General features: G+C 29.6%; 1 protein-coding gene across 1 annotated transcript; it reads left to right on the forward strand.

Moving 5' to 3' along the window:
- Positions 1–206: 206 nt before the first annotated feature.
- Positions 207–7,463, forward strand: LOC142318291 (uncharacterized). Its single transcript, XM_075354865.1, has 2 exons — positions 207–740; positions 6,390–7,463. The coding sequence occupies exons 1-2, from the start codon at positions 233–235 to the stop codon at positions 6,743–6,745; spliced, it is 864 nt and encodes a 287-aa protein (XP_075210980.1). The 5' UTR covers positions 207–232; the 3' UTR covers positions 6,746–7,463.
- The last annotated feature ends 8,191 nt before the right edge of the window (positions 7,464–15,654 follow it).

Here is a 15,654-nt window from a genome sequence, read left to right on the forward strand (position 1 = left end):
CAAAAATGGAAAATCTCCGTAAAGAAAAGTCGGTAGATTAAATTGGTAGTGGTGGAAGTAATAACAATATAATTAGTTTTTAAACCTATGTAAGTACGTTAATGTAGTACAGGTAACTGGGGCTAACGTCATGAATGGTACGCCCCACCTCAACGAGAGTATATAACGGTTGCGGGAGGTGATAAAGCACACTGATTCAACACAGCACCCAGCGGAAGGTCGCAGTTTAGAAATGTCGGTGGTAGTCGTGTTAGTGTTATCATTTTTTTTTATTTGTAACGCATCCCCGACCGTGAAGGAAGATGCCATTAGAACAAACGAAATCGAAACGGACAACTCTAGTGCTACTGATCCAAACAGCGCGATGACCGGGGTATATACAGACTGCTTTGCAAGATTATCTTTTCCGTGCGTCCAGCAAAAAACATTAGTTTTCATCGATAAATTATCGAGATTAGAAAGAATTTCACTGATCGGAGATGTACTTGTAATCGTGAAGATAGAGGAAACAGATCGATTTAAATCACCTTTAACAGAAGAAATACTCACAGCAAGACAGATTACAGACGAAGCGACGCTTAAGGCTCTTATCGATTTATCGATAGATCGTTTCTTTGAGACACATGTGATTCGTTTGCAGCTTCCCAATATATTCCAAGATCCTTCAACAGCTAAAGAGCACAATTCAAACACAGACACTGCTATAGACTTCACTATCGGAGAAACTATACAGGCTGAAGGTAATATTTTTACTTTTTAACAAATAATTTTTAATATGAAAATAAATTTAAAAGAAAGAGTGAAACCTCATAATTTAAAAAAACTGAAATTAATAATCGTGTGTTGTAATAATAATAATAATAATAATCTATAACCGTTGTAACCAATAATTTTAATGTACGGATAATAATATAACACTTATTAATTCAAAATTGGCTTTTTTATAAATAGTATAGTTATATAACTATATATAACACAAAAAAAAAAAACAGAAAACTTACCTTTTTTTTTTTTTTTTTTATTTTAATCAGGTTGTTAAATCAAAAAGGTGCCTTATAATCAGAAAAGTTACTTTTATAACTTCCGACAATAATTGTTATATTTATATATTTCCCAGGAAAATGTGGAAAGAAAATCTATATAAACGTTATTGAGCCCCTTAATTATAATTTAACAGTAGAAATGTGACAAATTTTTTTTTAAAGGAGAAAGAGAGTACTTAGAATATTCATAAGTGTATTAGTCTTATTACCATCTATATAAATGTACGTTTTAAAATAATTTTCTGTGGTTTATGTAAAATTTATATAACTTACGAATGAGTTTATTTAACTGGGGAAAACAAAAAGGTTTTACACTGCTCCTGTAAAATCCAAACACAAAATATGATAAATTGAAGAGTATAAATAGTTCTGATCAGAAAGATTACATAAATTTGTTTTTAATAAATTTCGATAAGTAATTTTTCTTAAAACGTTTTTAATGATAATACTATTTCAGTCAAACGATGAGACTTGATGCCGCAACCTTAAAATCGTGTTCATAATATATACAAGTACATACATATATATTTGAATTTTTATAGCTTACGTCTAATTTTACGGATTATTGTTTTTATTATTTTTTTCCAGAAGTGATTAATGTCATTAATGATAATGATACGTTAGTTTGTATGTATATGTATGTAAATAAATTAATATATATATATATATATATATATATATATATATATATATATATGTGTGTGTGTGTGTGTGTGTGTGTGTGTGTGTGTGTGTGTGTGTGTGTGTGTGCGCGCATATATTGTTATTATTAAGTGATTTTTATATATAATTAATTTGTATTCCATTATTTTTAATGGAATACTTCATTTTTAATGTTATCACTAGTTTAGTGCTAATATTATCTAATTCTGTTAAATGTAATCTAAAGTCTGTTTAATGTAATCTAATTCATAAATAACAGATTTATAAAGATTCACAAAAAATTTGTAAAAAATATTACAGAAGGTTTTCCTTGTAGTAAATATATTATTCGAAACATTTTTTCTGGATAATGTCGTTTTAAATAAACGCAAAATTATTTTTTTATGTTTTTCTTAGAGGTATGGTCTACTATTCGCTGATGCGAAATTTACATGCTGTTAACCTGCGGTCGGTAGTTGTTCGGAAACAAGAATAGGGCAATCAGCATATCTATTTTGGCATTATTATGTAATTAGCACAAAAAAAAATAGTTTGTACTATTTCAATATTATACTAATTATCGTTTGCAATGTGATAATATCTTATTTAAATGTTTGTGATTTATAAAATTATTAGCTGACAATCTTAAAAAATAATTTCTGAAATCTGACAATTAGATTCTGATTCAGCAGGTTGTTGTTAATAGTTTTATAGTTACATAACTGCAGAATCTCTGTTATTCATTAGTCGGTAGTAAATTAACTTTTATAACGTTTCATGCTTTTTTCTGGAATAATATTGAAACATTTTCTTTTTTCTATCAAATTATTTACTAATAAATAGTATTTAGTTGCTGTAGTGTTTATTACAGCATCTAAAAGTTCCAAATGTACAGTTCATAGATTGTATTAAATAAACGTAAAGTAATGCGGATAAACTATGATTTCTTCAGAAGCAATTATTGTTTAAATAATCAAATTAAAGAAGAAATATTAATTTTTTATTTTACATAAATGTAAATGATAAATATCCATATGATAATTGTACGTCATAACAAAGTAAAACTTATTCATTAATAAAATTTGGTATTTTATCACACTTCAAACAAATAATACTTAAATGGCCATTGCTGAAGTTAGAAATATAAAATTAGTAAATAGAAATATTGCTTATTTTATTTTTATAACAACATTAAATTACACCTTAAAATACACAATTGGAATACAATATTTTTTTTAATAAAATGGATAACATATGCCTAAAAATAATTAAAACATCCACTACTCATAAACTTATAAAATTACTTGGGAAAAATATTTTAATCGCTAATATTAAATAATTTAATGAATAGATGCATTAGGTAATTGTGTAACCATTTAAAATTAAAATTTAACGTAAAAACTTATTTGATAAGCAATCAACATTTATTTACAATTTACTTCATTTATACAGAAAAAACATGCAGTAAATGTATATTAGTAGATTTACTTATTTGCTTACATTCCTACGTTCACAGAATTTTTTTTTTCTTTCGAAAGACTACATTTATTTGTTCATTTATTCATTAAATTAATGTAAAGACTAATGGGGAAATCTAACGATTATTTAAATTCAGTTAAAAAGTACATGACTCACTTATACTGTAGCTCCAAACCATGAACAGAAGTTGTTTTCAAACACGTAATTAGTCATCTACTTTATTAAAAACTAGTATTTAATTGCTGAACTAACACTCTGGCCTCTGGATTGAATAATACGAATTATATCGAAGTCGGTAAGCCAACGATTCCAGAAAACCGAAATGTAGCTCGAGTTAAAGTTTGCTACAAGGGAGTAAAATTACATATAAACTGTTTTTCATTATTTATCAAATAATTAATTTTTTTATTCTTTAATCGATTCAGTTATTAACAGTAATTAAATCTATTTTGAATTTTAAATAAGTATGCAGTGGTCATTTTATTTCAGCATACCGTCGTACAGACTCTGTTATACAATCTTCAATAACTACAAAACGTTTGTTCTTATAATTCATTTTTTCTTGTTAAAAAAAACTCACACTTTAAACAGTTCTTAGCTATCTTAAGGATATAAAAAATATAAGAAATTTTACGAGTAAAAAAGAGAACTGTATTCTTGTCAATCAATACTAAACTAGATGCACATGATCTGAGAACCAGGACTTTGCAGAAATATTTTGTGACTTTTGTGACTTTCGCTTCAGTCTAGAAGTGAGGATGCGTTGTTAAAAAAATTCTGTAAGTTGAGAGGAGGGACAAGAAGAATCGTAAAGAAGATGAATAGTATATAATACCTGTAGTTTCATTAACAACCAAAAACTAAGGAAAGAATGCAACTATTATTATACTTTTTTATAGGAATTACAAATATGAAATTATTTAAACAGGAATCTTTTCAACAGTTTCTAAATCGGTTCAATCAAGTTCAGTTTTATCACAATTAAAATTATTTAAAAATGATAATAAAAAAACGATTATAATTAACTACTTAATTACACCATCATTAATATAATCGAGCATCATTTTTCAAAAAAAAATTATGATAAGTTTATCTTATTTCAGAAGTCGAGTTCTTTTACCCCAATTTATTAGTTTTTCACTCCAGTTTTCAAAACCTACTGCAGATACGATTCTGGGACCTATCGTATTCAATTTTTGAGATCAAAAACCATAAAATTCACTAATTCTGTCTCTTATACAACGTCTTAAAAATTTCAGTACGACCTAATTTCACCAGATTAGCTGAAATCCGAGCGAAATATTTCATTAGCCGTTACTCGGAAACGAAGCATTTTAGGATATATGTGTATATGAATTTTTTCCATTATCTTCACGAGTAGAATAGGTTATGAAAGTCCCGGGAGAACTTCGTAATAAACTATGTAAATTAATATGCCATATCTACATTTGTTTATATAAATATATTTTTTGCATCAAGAAAAGTACATCGGTTATTTTATTAAGGGTACAGGGAAGCTATATTTTTTTAGCTAATTACTAATGCTAATCTTCCCAATAATACCTTCCTCAAAGGGCTGAGCAACTTGTATTTGCTACTGCGTAATAGAATGACAAGAATCAATATGTTTAAAATACTTTCACTCATAAATAAGAGTTCCTGGGGCTACAACCAGAAAATTTAACTATAAAAAAAAACGTTTTTTATCTATTCATTTAAATAACCACCCTTTATTATAACCTAATTAATAAAAACAGGTGGCATAAACGTAATATAAGATTAAATTACATTTCGGAATTCTATAATTGAAAACTTGTATATCACATTAATTTCATTTAAATTTGAACACGGTGTAGCTTACTTTAAAACAATTTACTTCTGTTTAAATTATTATTAAATTTTTTCCAATATTAATAATTGAGGTTTTATTCTAGTTCAAGGGATATTAGATATGGAATACCATAATTAACCATACAATAAAAAATGACAATACATACATTTAATACAGAATTTAATTGACATATATATGTGTATATGTATGTATGTGTGTGTGTGTGTGTGTGTGTGTGTGTGTGTGTGTGTGTGTGTGTGTGTGTGTGTGTGTGTGTGTGTGTGTGTGTGTGTGTGTGTGTAATTTATTTTTTTTAATTATACGAAGATAAAAGATTATTCAATTCAAGCCGTTTAATTCATCATTAGAAAACGTTTAAAATTCGTCTAGCTGTATTAGTTAAAAAGAGACTGGCTACTATTCAGCCTTTCTCCAACGTGGAGAGTGGCAGAGTCTCAACCTTTCTTCTGGGGAGGTCCCGGGTTCAAATCCCAGTCAATGACATTTTCCATACGCTATAAAATTTTTATCCATATTCCCCCGTACATCTTAAAGCTTATGCAGTGAATTAATCTTCTTAAAAAAAATTGTTTATAAAATATTTATTGTTATTAATAAGTCACTCAGTATTCAAAAGAGAATCATAAAAATTCAAAACAGAAAGCAAAATATTTATCTGCTTCTGTTTCTTATTGACCTGTATTTTCACAGCCATAATAGGGCCAAAAAGATCTCTTACGATTATTATCTGTACACCACATATATTCGTAATACCAACGCTGTTGGTATAAACAGGAATACATAAACAGGATGCTCTATTTGCTGTCCACTTTATATAAAATTTGTTATTGTGAATATCAAAAATGTAGTATATATTAATTTAATATTCGCAATGGACGTAGTTCTGATTTAGCAAGCCAGGTCTTTTCGCTTTCCATGAACATAGAACAGGACTTAAAAGAAATTCTGAAGACAGTAGAAGTGCACAAAAAGCTTTTTAGGTTGCGATTCGTAAATTCTGATCTGCTCCTCACAGAAAAATAATCTAAATTATTATTCACACCTATCTTACATTCAATGATTTTTTTTTTTCTATTCTCCGGAAGTGAAATTGTTTAATTAGACTAAGCATATGTTTCACCTCATGTTATCGTGCAATACTTTGGTAATTTAAACTTAATGAAAACGTAAATAGATAGCTAAATTAGATTAATAGAAAGTATATATACAAATACATTTAAATATTTTTACATTTAGTAAATGCAATGCAAGTTAAATATAAGTTTAAGTTATATATTATTATTATGTTTACATTCACTAATAATATTTACGTTAAAATTTAAACATTATATATATGTTAATAATGTAAATATAATTAACACAATGTGTTTCAGGAAGAAAAAAAGGAGGTGGAGGTGGAGGTAAAAAAGGAATGAAGAAGATGATGATGCTAATGGGAATGATGATGATGACAAAATTAATGATGTTAGCGCCTATACTTATGGGAGTTGTGGGATTAGCAGCAATAAAAGCGCTTATATTTAGCGTAGCGTCAATAACTATTTCAAAAATAATGATATTAAAGAAATTAAAAGCAATGATGGGTCAAAAAGGTGGTCATGGAGGTGGTCATGATATTGGAGGAGGCGGTGGCTGGTCCAGTGGAGGTGGAAGTAGTAGCGGTGGTTATGATAGATCGTTTGATGAGCCTGATGGCCATTTACTAGCTTACAGATCATACAAGTCATGAAATTAAATGTTTTTTCTTCATAAACTTCAAACATTCTGCCATCAAGTTCATAAACTGCAGAAAATCACAATAATTAAGGAATCTATCATGGAATTGTAAACACTCTACAATAAGCAATAAAAAATATGATCTTAAATAATGGGATCAGGAAATGTTATATGAGAAAAATTTCCTATACAATGTGCGAACAACATAAATGGTGGTTAAGATAATTGAAATTCGACAGAAAATTACTGTATTTTATAACTTGAAGAATTAAGAGTAAACGTTATTACTTTCGGTTTCATTATTGTTTTTATTACACGCAACTAATAAATGTGGAATTTTAAATTAAAAATCATCGTTAATTTAAAATCATCCTTTTAAACGATGACATTTTTTAATTTATATTTCAAGTAGGTAAGATTTGTAAAAACAGAAGGCTCAATATTTGTTTATTTTTTTAAATAAAGTATATGCATATTATGTTTTCCGCTAGTATAGAATGACAGTTATCATCATGTAACTATAAAACCATCCTGAAAATAGGTAACATCAATAGCCAGTATTCTGTTAATAAATTTAGTTGGTAAGGAAATGGATATGTTAATATTTTTAAATTTAATTTTATATATATATTCTGTATTTTAATATGCAAGTCATTAAACGAAAAATTTATTAACATCCCGAAAAATTAGCTTTAAAATGCTATAAAATGAGTAAGCTAAGATAATATAAGATTATTTAACAGCATTTAATATATATATATATATATATATATATATATATATAATTTTACACACACAAGTGGACGTAAAATTAATTTTGAAAATTATTTTAAAATAAAAATAAAAACAATGATATTTCTACACTGTGAATTTTTTAAGTATATCATGTTCCTATATTCCTTCTGTATCCAAGATAATGATTTTTTTCAGACTGCAGAAACTATAATACTTCAAAGCTTAAAAACAGCCTTATTAATACAGATTTATTTTCTTTTATCAAATCTTGAATATTAAACTAATAAATAAAAATATTCAACAAGTTCCTAACTGCATCACATTCATTAAGTTGAATTAATAGGATTTAATATTATTAAATAATACAACAATTTCCACGCCAAAAAAAAGAAAAGAAAGAAAAGACTATTTCTCTTCCTCCTCACAAAACATTAGCGACATAGTCAGTAGACTAGTCTTGTCAATAGAGATCATCTAATAAATAGACTTGTCATGGGATTCAAACCCCAAAAGAAACACAAAATGGCAAGTGTGTAAAAGAGTCCTTGCCGCTTAAAAACATAAACCAATTCAAACAAAAAGTTGTCAAACAATAAAATTCAATTCAAATAAGCACAATCAAAAACACCAATACAAAATATTAAAAAAAAACACTTGTATGAAAAAATGTATAAGGACCCTTTGCACATAAGAAAGTTGTTAAATCATCTTCATATCACGCAAAAATTAAAATGTTCATCCTTTCATTAAAATTCGTCAAAACACATAAGCCGAGCTTCTTCTTGTGCCCTATCGCCTAGGTTTTCCCTTAGGCCATCCATTTTTGTTTCTCTTCATAAAGACCACCTTCATAAAGGCCTCAATGTCAAATTTCAAGGTATCTGAGGCCTCGGAGATGTAATCTTCCGATCCTCCACAGTAAAACACGGGGAGGATCCCTTGCTACCAGTATAGGATGATACTGGCATCAGATGCTGCTGTCAGTAGTGCATCCGAGTCAAGATTCGATACAACCTCCACTTACACTTGTGGGGCGTGAAATATTCGCTCTCTCATTTAAAGGCCTCCTTCTTTTGTGGGCTCCATTTTGGTTTTTTATAAGTCTTCTTTTTCTAATATTTCACCTCTATCTTCTCAGTTAAGCAAGGGGATTTTTTAATCTCAACTTTGCGTTCAGGTTTCTTCTCTTTTCTGCATTCATTGTCCTTCACCTTGGAATCGGTCAAAGGTTCATTTTGCAAAGGAGATGAACTCTTTTGTTGAAAAGCTGCTGTTTTCTTCACCCGTTTTTGGCTATCTTCTCTGGTTGGGTGATTTCTAAGTTTGTTGTTCACGACACGTTCAACCCATACACTTACAAACGCCGGTGCCAGTTCTGCAATTACATCCTTTGCTTTGAAAGACGATGCAGCTGACACATCTTGTGCATATGAAGTTAACTTCGGGGATCTATTTTTGACGATTTCTTCGCTTCGAAGTAGCTCACCTTTTGAGTAATCTTAACCTCTTGGATTGCTACCTCTTCTTTATACACTGGACAACTTCTAGATCTTGCTGAATGATTCCACTGACAATTAACAGGTGTATTTCTGCACAAGTCATCAGGATAGATCGGTTCACCACAAACACAGGTCTGTTTCCTAGAGCAACATGCACTGTGTGTCCAAACCTCTACTATCCAACGTACTGCAGCGGAGTCGGGATGAATGGATTGACGTCTATTCTGTAAAAGCCAATTTTTCTTTTTTCGGCACTTTGGCTTGTTGAATGTCAATACGTCCGACGCGGAGAGTAGAACTTCTCCATTGCGTCGTCTCCATTGTTCAATCTCGACAAGCTATAACTCCTTGTTCAATCAGTTCCTCGACGAATTCATATTCAGTGCAGTTCAGCAAATCCCTGCACATAACTACAACCTTTGGCGTATTTCTATCTGTTTCTGTTTAACCTCTAGAAACACCGTAAGGTATTACTTCAGAGGATGAGTGGGGATGTTATTATGTATGAATGTAAATGAAGTGTAGTCTTTTACAATCTCAGGTCAGCCATTTCTGAGATGTGTGGTTAATTGAAACCAAACCACCAAATAAAACCGGTATTCAAAATGTAGTATTCAAATCGGTAAAAACGTAATTGTCTGTACAAGGATTTGAACTTTAGATATCTCGACTTTGAAATCAGCTGATCTCCGATTATGAGTTTAACCACTAGATCAACGCGCTGGGTTAAGAGAGAAACACATCGAGTGGATTTCAGCAAGTCCCTGCACACGACTACAATGGATTTTATGCCGGCGATAAAAAATGTTTTGTGTATATATGATTGTGTGATGTATTTGTTAAAGTGCTGAAAAGGACTGATTAATACATTTTTCACACCATCCATAAGGTATGTTATATGGCACGTTGAGATTTTTTTTATTAACGAATTAAATCTCTCCCCAGGAGTCCCTTTATAAAACATTCGATATCGTTTATGTAATATATTATTTTGATTATTGATTTTTTATTTTAACTTTTAATTTTTTTATCACTTTTTCATCTCAATTTTGTGCGTCTTTTTATCATTTTTCACTCCGAAATAATCCAGTTTCATCGACAAAAATTTAGCATGTCTTCAATTTTCATCGCTAAACTGATTTACATAATTAAATGGAAAATAAACTTGAAACAGCTATCGTTATCGTGTCGTTCAAAGCGAATACCAACGAAGCTCCATATTTGGTAAACACCCTTTTTATGTTCCATACAGTGTACTCACGGGAACACTGTTGATCTTATGTTTTTGTCGGATAAATGATTTTAGATGAGGCGTTGTTAAAAACATTCATGGACGTGAGTGGACCATTTGCATACGTGTTAACTGCTTGATGCTACTCAACAGAATAATAAAATTTACCATATTCGTAGAATTTGAAAATCATCTCCTCTACTTTGTACAATAGGAATTAGTCTTGTGATTCACAATTTCTTGAAATAAACTTTCTAACTCATCGGCTTCAATGGACACAGCAGTTTTTTAGTACTTTCCACATCAGTTCGATACCATTCTTTCGTACACGTGATCTTAGTATCATGAAATAACCTCTGAATAATAAAAACCTTTCGAAGCAAGTATTTTTTTAACTTCAATGTCGGTATATCGAAATAATTCCAAACGTTCGCCTTCTTGGAAAGCCTCGTCCAAGCCTTCTTCGAAAATGTGATAACTGTTGCTTCTCCCAATCCATACAGAAACGCTTGCTATGCAGTGCACATTTCTCGCTTTTGTGGGGAGGACAGTCGGCTACATTTGTGAAATCGGGTTTAGAGTGAGTTCCGGTATCTTCCTTACGTTATCGTGAAACCTACGTAGGAATTTAGCCTTATCTCATCCTTTTGGGTATATTTTTAAAAAACCTGATAGAAGTGTTTTCATCGTATCTATGGTGTATACAGCGTCTCCATAATCCCAGCCTACATGGTGACAGTTGTTTTTCAACCAATCTGTAATTTTTTGATATCTCGGTTTGAGGTTAGATTTTCTATAAGCGGGTTGGAAGAAAAGAACTATAAAGGAGGACCAAAAGTGTCCAAAAAAGCACAAATTCCCCAAAAAATTGGAATTTTTAACATTTTCTTAACTGCAATAATAAGCCCTCATTGAGAGTTTTTCAACGATATATAATAAGTGCTACTTATTTTCATTGGTTTCAGAGTTATAGCCAAATAAAATTTTAATTAATGAAATAGTTGGATTTTACAAGGCACATCGGTTCGAATCAGACTTCATCTCCTTTTTTTAAATCTAAATATATTGATTTATTAATTTTTTGTTAACCTCTGATGGTAAAGAAATGTTTACAATAAAAAATAATTCAATAATAACAACAAAAATATATGAAAAAATGTCAGAAGTTATTAATGAAATAAAATTTTATCCACGTTCATTATTTTAAATGTATATATGTAATTTAACAGGCGTACAAGGAACTCATGTGGTATCCAAATCAGATTTTTAGCATTACGTTATTTTTACTTCCTTGAATGAGATACAGGAAGCATTGTAGTTGCGAAAAATTTCGGTTCTCAGATTTCAACGGAAATATCCATTTTGACCATCCCTGAATCCATTTTGACTAGTTTCGGCGTGAAAAGTACATACGTATGTATCTTGCATAACTCAAAAAGTATTAGCCGTAGGATGTTGAAATTTTGGATTTAGGACTGTTGTAACATCTAGTTGTGAACCTTTCCTTTGTTCAAAATCAAGTTGTGAAACAAGTGTCCAAAAAACTCAAAATCCAAAAAAATTGGATTTTGAGCTTTTTCTTAACTACAGTAATAAGTCCTCATTGAGAGCTTTTCAAGAATATATCATGTGGTACTTATTTTCATTGGTTTCAGAATTATAGCCAAATAGAATTTTAATTAATGAAATATTTGGACCTTACAAGGGGAAGAAGGCACAACGGTTTGAATCCGACTTCATTTCCTATTTTTAACTTTTTTTTTGTTTATTTTGTAATTTAAATATACTGATTTATTAATAATTATTAACCTTTGACAAAAATATGAAAAAAATCAGAAATGAAATAAAATTTTATGTACTTTCCATTTTATTCAAAATTTTTTACAGAGGTTAATAATTACTAATAAATCAATATATTTAAAAAAATATATATGTATATGAAGCTGGATTCAAACCGATGTGTGCATGGTTACGGAATAGATACATTCTCATTTACACCACATAACTAACTACTTGAGTGAAATAAAACAAAATTAATATGTAAACTAATATAAAATGCTGATATAGACACCACAAAAAAATATGATGCAATGTGGTGTCCACTACAATGCAGTTGTGTAACTGACCACTTTATTAAAGAATTGGAGGATTGTATCTCACTTTGAAATTAAATAAGTTTAAATGAAGTGCAGAAAAAAATGTGTATATGTAATTTAATAGGCGTACAAGGAAGTCATGTAGTGTCCAGTCAGAGTTTTTAACTTAAAGTCCTCAATCATAATTAGCACACAATTATGAAAGTCACAAAACAAAGGAAGTTAGTAAATGCAATTGCCAGATATCCATCCTTGTGGCTTTCACACAGATTGGGCTCTAGAAGACACAGCTCCTCTGTATGGAATGTGGAAGTCCAAACATTATAATATGCACTCTATACTTTTGATGTAGTTAGCAAGGATGTAAAAAATCTGCCCTAATTTTTGATTAGGTGCAGTATTTAATTAAAATGATTGTTAAGCATGAACTGATGTTTAATTTTGACAGTACTTAACAGTTTCATATAGAGCTCATAGCTCTGGGATGATTACAATCAGGTAGGAATGAAAACAAGGTTACTTTTCAACTACTCATTAAACAAGACACAAGTTCTCTGCGTCTGATTTATCATAGATAACTTACAGAATCTGCCAGTTATAATATGTTTCTTTCATGTGTTAAAACAACATAAAGAGATTAAAAGTTTATCTTAAGCTTATTCCAGTTTTCTCGATGAAACTGAACATTACATTAATTTATTATCAAGATAGATGTTCATAAATTTGAAAATGCTGTCAAATGATGGAAGATCTTAGCAAATGATTTCTGTCCCAGACCCTATCAACACATGCAAGCAAAAGTGAAATTTTCATCTTCCTCCTATAAATATGATTTTGAATGTAGAAGTTAACCCACTTGTGGCTCTACATTGGGAAATAGATGCTATTTCTGAGACAATCTTTATCAGCTGGAAACTGTCATCTAACACTTTTAAACAGAACTAAAACTATTTTTCAGAACAGTAACAGATGTGGTTCTAAAGGCTTCCTGGTATATCCATCCTTTCTACAGATGATTGGATGATACATATTTATAGTTTATTCTGAATCATTTTGTTATAGAGCATGAATAAAGTTGTGGAATAGGCTCCCAAACATAGTTTGCTTATCGAGTTAGAAGATATCAAGAAATCATTTATGCTTTAGTTTTGAAATGAATTTAAACCATTTCAATTTGTTTTTAAACCTTAATCAGAAAACCTTGTACTTCTGTTGTATATTATAAGTGAAAATTGACAAGGTAATAGGCAGTTCAATTTCGCTAGCACACTCAATGGAATATGCAAATGTTTTCTAAAAATATAAATATCTGTATTTTAGGCCTTACAAAAATCCAAATATTATTTTAAAAACAGATATGCAAGTATCTAATAATATAAGAAAAAACTGAACAGTAAAACTTAATAAGACTATATTATACTTTATCTATAATAGAAATTGCAAAAACAAAATTGAGATATTAATAAAAGCACTTAATTATTTTAGTATCACTAATTACAAAAAGTAATAATACCCTCAATAAAAATTTTAATCAACTGAAGACAAACACTTCCCTTTTAGATTCCTGTTTCAGAGACAAAAAAATCTTAATAGAAAAAAATATTTGAAAAATAAATAAATTACAAATTCATATATAAAACACAGATTTTCCATAATGGAAAAAATATATATATGATATTTAACCAGAAAAAAAATTACAAATTTAACTACAGACAATTGGACATATTTCTAAAATTGTTAGAATTTAATTAGTGTAAGCATCTCATAAATCCCTATTTTTTGTATTCCTTTATAATTAGAACCAATGTATTATTTGTTGACTGAAGAGATATATTAATTTGCTCCGCTATACTTTTTTCTCACTCACCTGACATCTTTGGTACAAGAAACACTGTTAGAGTAACTTTCTGTGATTAATGATGTTTATTTTACCACCAGTAAACTGACTGAAATTGCCAGTTTTCAATTTGAACATCTGTATTTCTTTATGCTTGGCACAATGATGATCAATACAAATATGTATATATTTCATCCCTCACTTTTCTTAGTAAACCTAGCATAGAATGATTGCTAACTTGAGAATGTATTTATACATTTGAAAATAATTACATATAAAAAATAACTTGTTTTATAATACTGAAAATGAATTTGAAATCAGAACTTTTCAATCACCCTAAGATTTAAAATAAATTTCAAAATTAAAATTTTTAAGATTGTTGATATTATTTGATGCAAGATTATACTACTACATTTTTTATTTTTCATGATTACTTATATTTATATGATCAATACAAATTATTAACTCTATTAATCAATTATCAACCATGAAACAATGACGAAAGTCATAACACAAATACCTCATATATCATGACATCATACCTCTCTACTGCAGCATACATGAACAAGATTCATCATGTATGTACAATTCAAAACAATGCTAGGCTTGTTGGCTTTGTTGGTTGGTCTTCTGCTTTTAATAGTACAATCTCTTCAGTCCCTGTGAGAACTGTATTAAATAAGAGAACAGCGAAGTCTCATAATGCCTCATAATTGTGTAAAAGATTCGAGCCGTTTTTATTTCGTGTTTGATGAGTTCATTATAAAATCACACAACAAAAACATAAGATCTTTAATGTAATGTTTTTAATTAAAATATTTTATAAATTGTACTATGATAGTAAAATTTATGATCAGGATAAGATATGTGTTCCTCATATAATATGTAGTAGCTATGTGGTCAATTTAAGAGAATGACCAGTTGGCTCTTGCCATTTGATGGCCCTGTGGTTTGGTGTGAACCAAAAGATCATTTAATCAATTTTATTGTTATTCCTGTTTTACTAATATATCTGGAATTTCTAATTAATCTAAACAACGATATTCTATCCTTCATTACCATCTGCTCTCAGACCTGTAGCTCACAGTAGTACCATACATTTCAGTTGCCAAGGTTCCTCTGAAGACTTGGTTCCTCAAAGGTTCCTCTGAAGATGTGGTTTCGTGAAAACTACATCTTATATCACAAGGTGTGCTAAATGACTTAGTAAGGGATTTATACTTATAAAAAAATCAAGCTGAATTTTCAGGCTCAAGATTACATGGTTGGAGTTACTTTAAAAAAAAAACACAAAAATTTCATGCTCTTAAAACCGACAATAAGATTTTTCCCATATTGATTTCCCAAATATTGATGAGGTTATGTTACAATTAGGGTAATTTCATGAACCTGAGGAGTGGCACCCTTTCTTTGATTCCTACAAGTATAGCTTAGAAGTAGTTCTGTTTCATGAAAGTAATAAATATCCTTCTATGCCATTCTTTTATGTAATTAATGTGAAAGAAACCGAAAGATGTTATGAAA

The sequence above is a fragment of the Lycorma delicatula genome, chromosome 1, assembly GCF_047948215.1.
Source record: "Lycorma delicatula isolate Av1 chromosome 1, ASM4794821v1, whole genome shotgun sequence".
Taxonomy (NCBI): domain Eukaryota; kingdom Metazoa; phylum Arthropoda; class Insecta; order Hemiptera; family Fulgoridae; genus Lycorma; species Lycorma delicatula.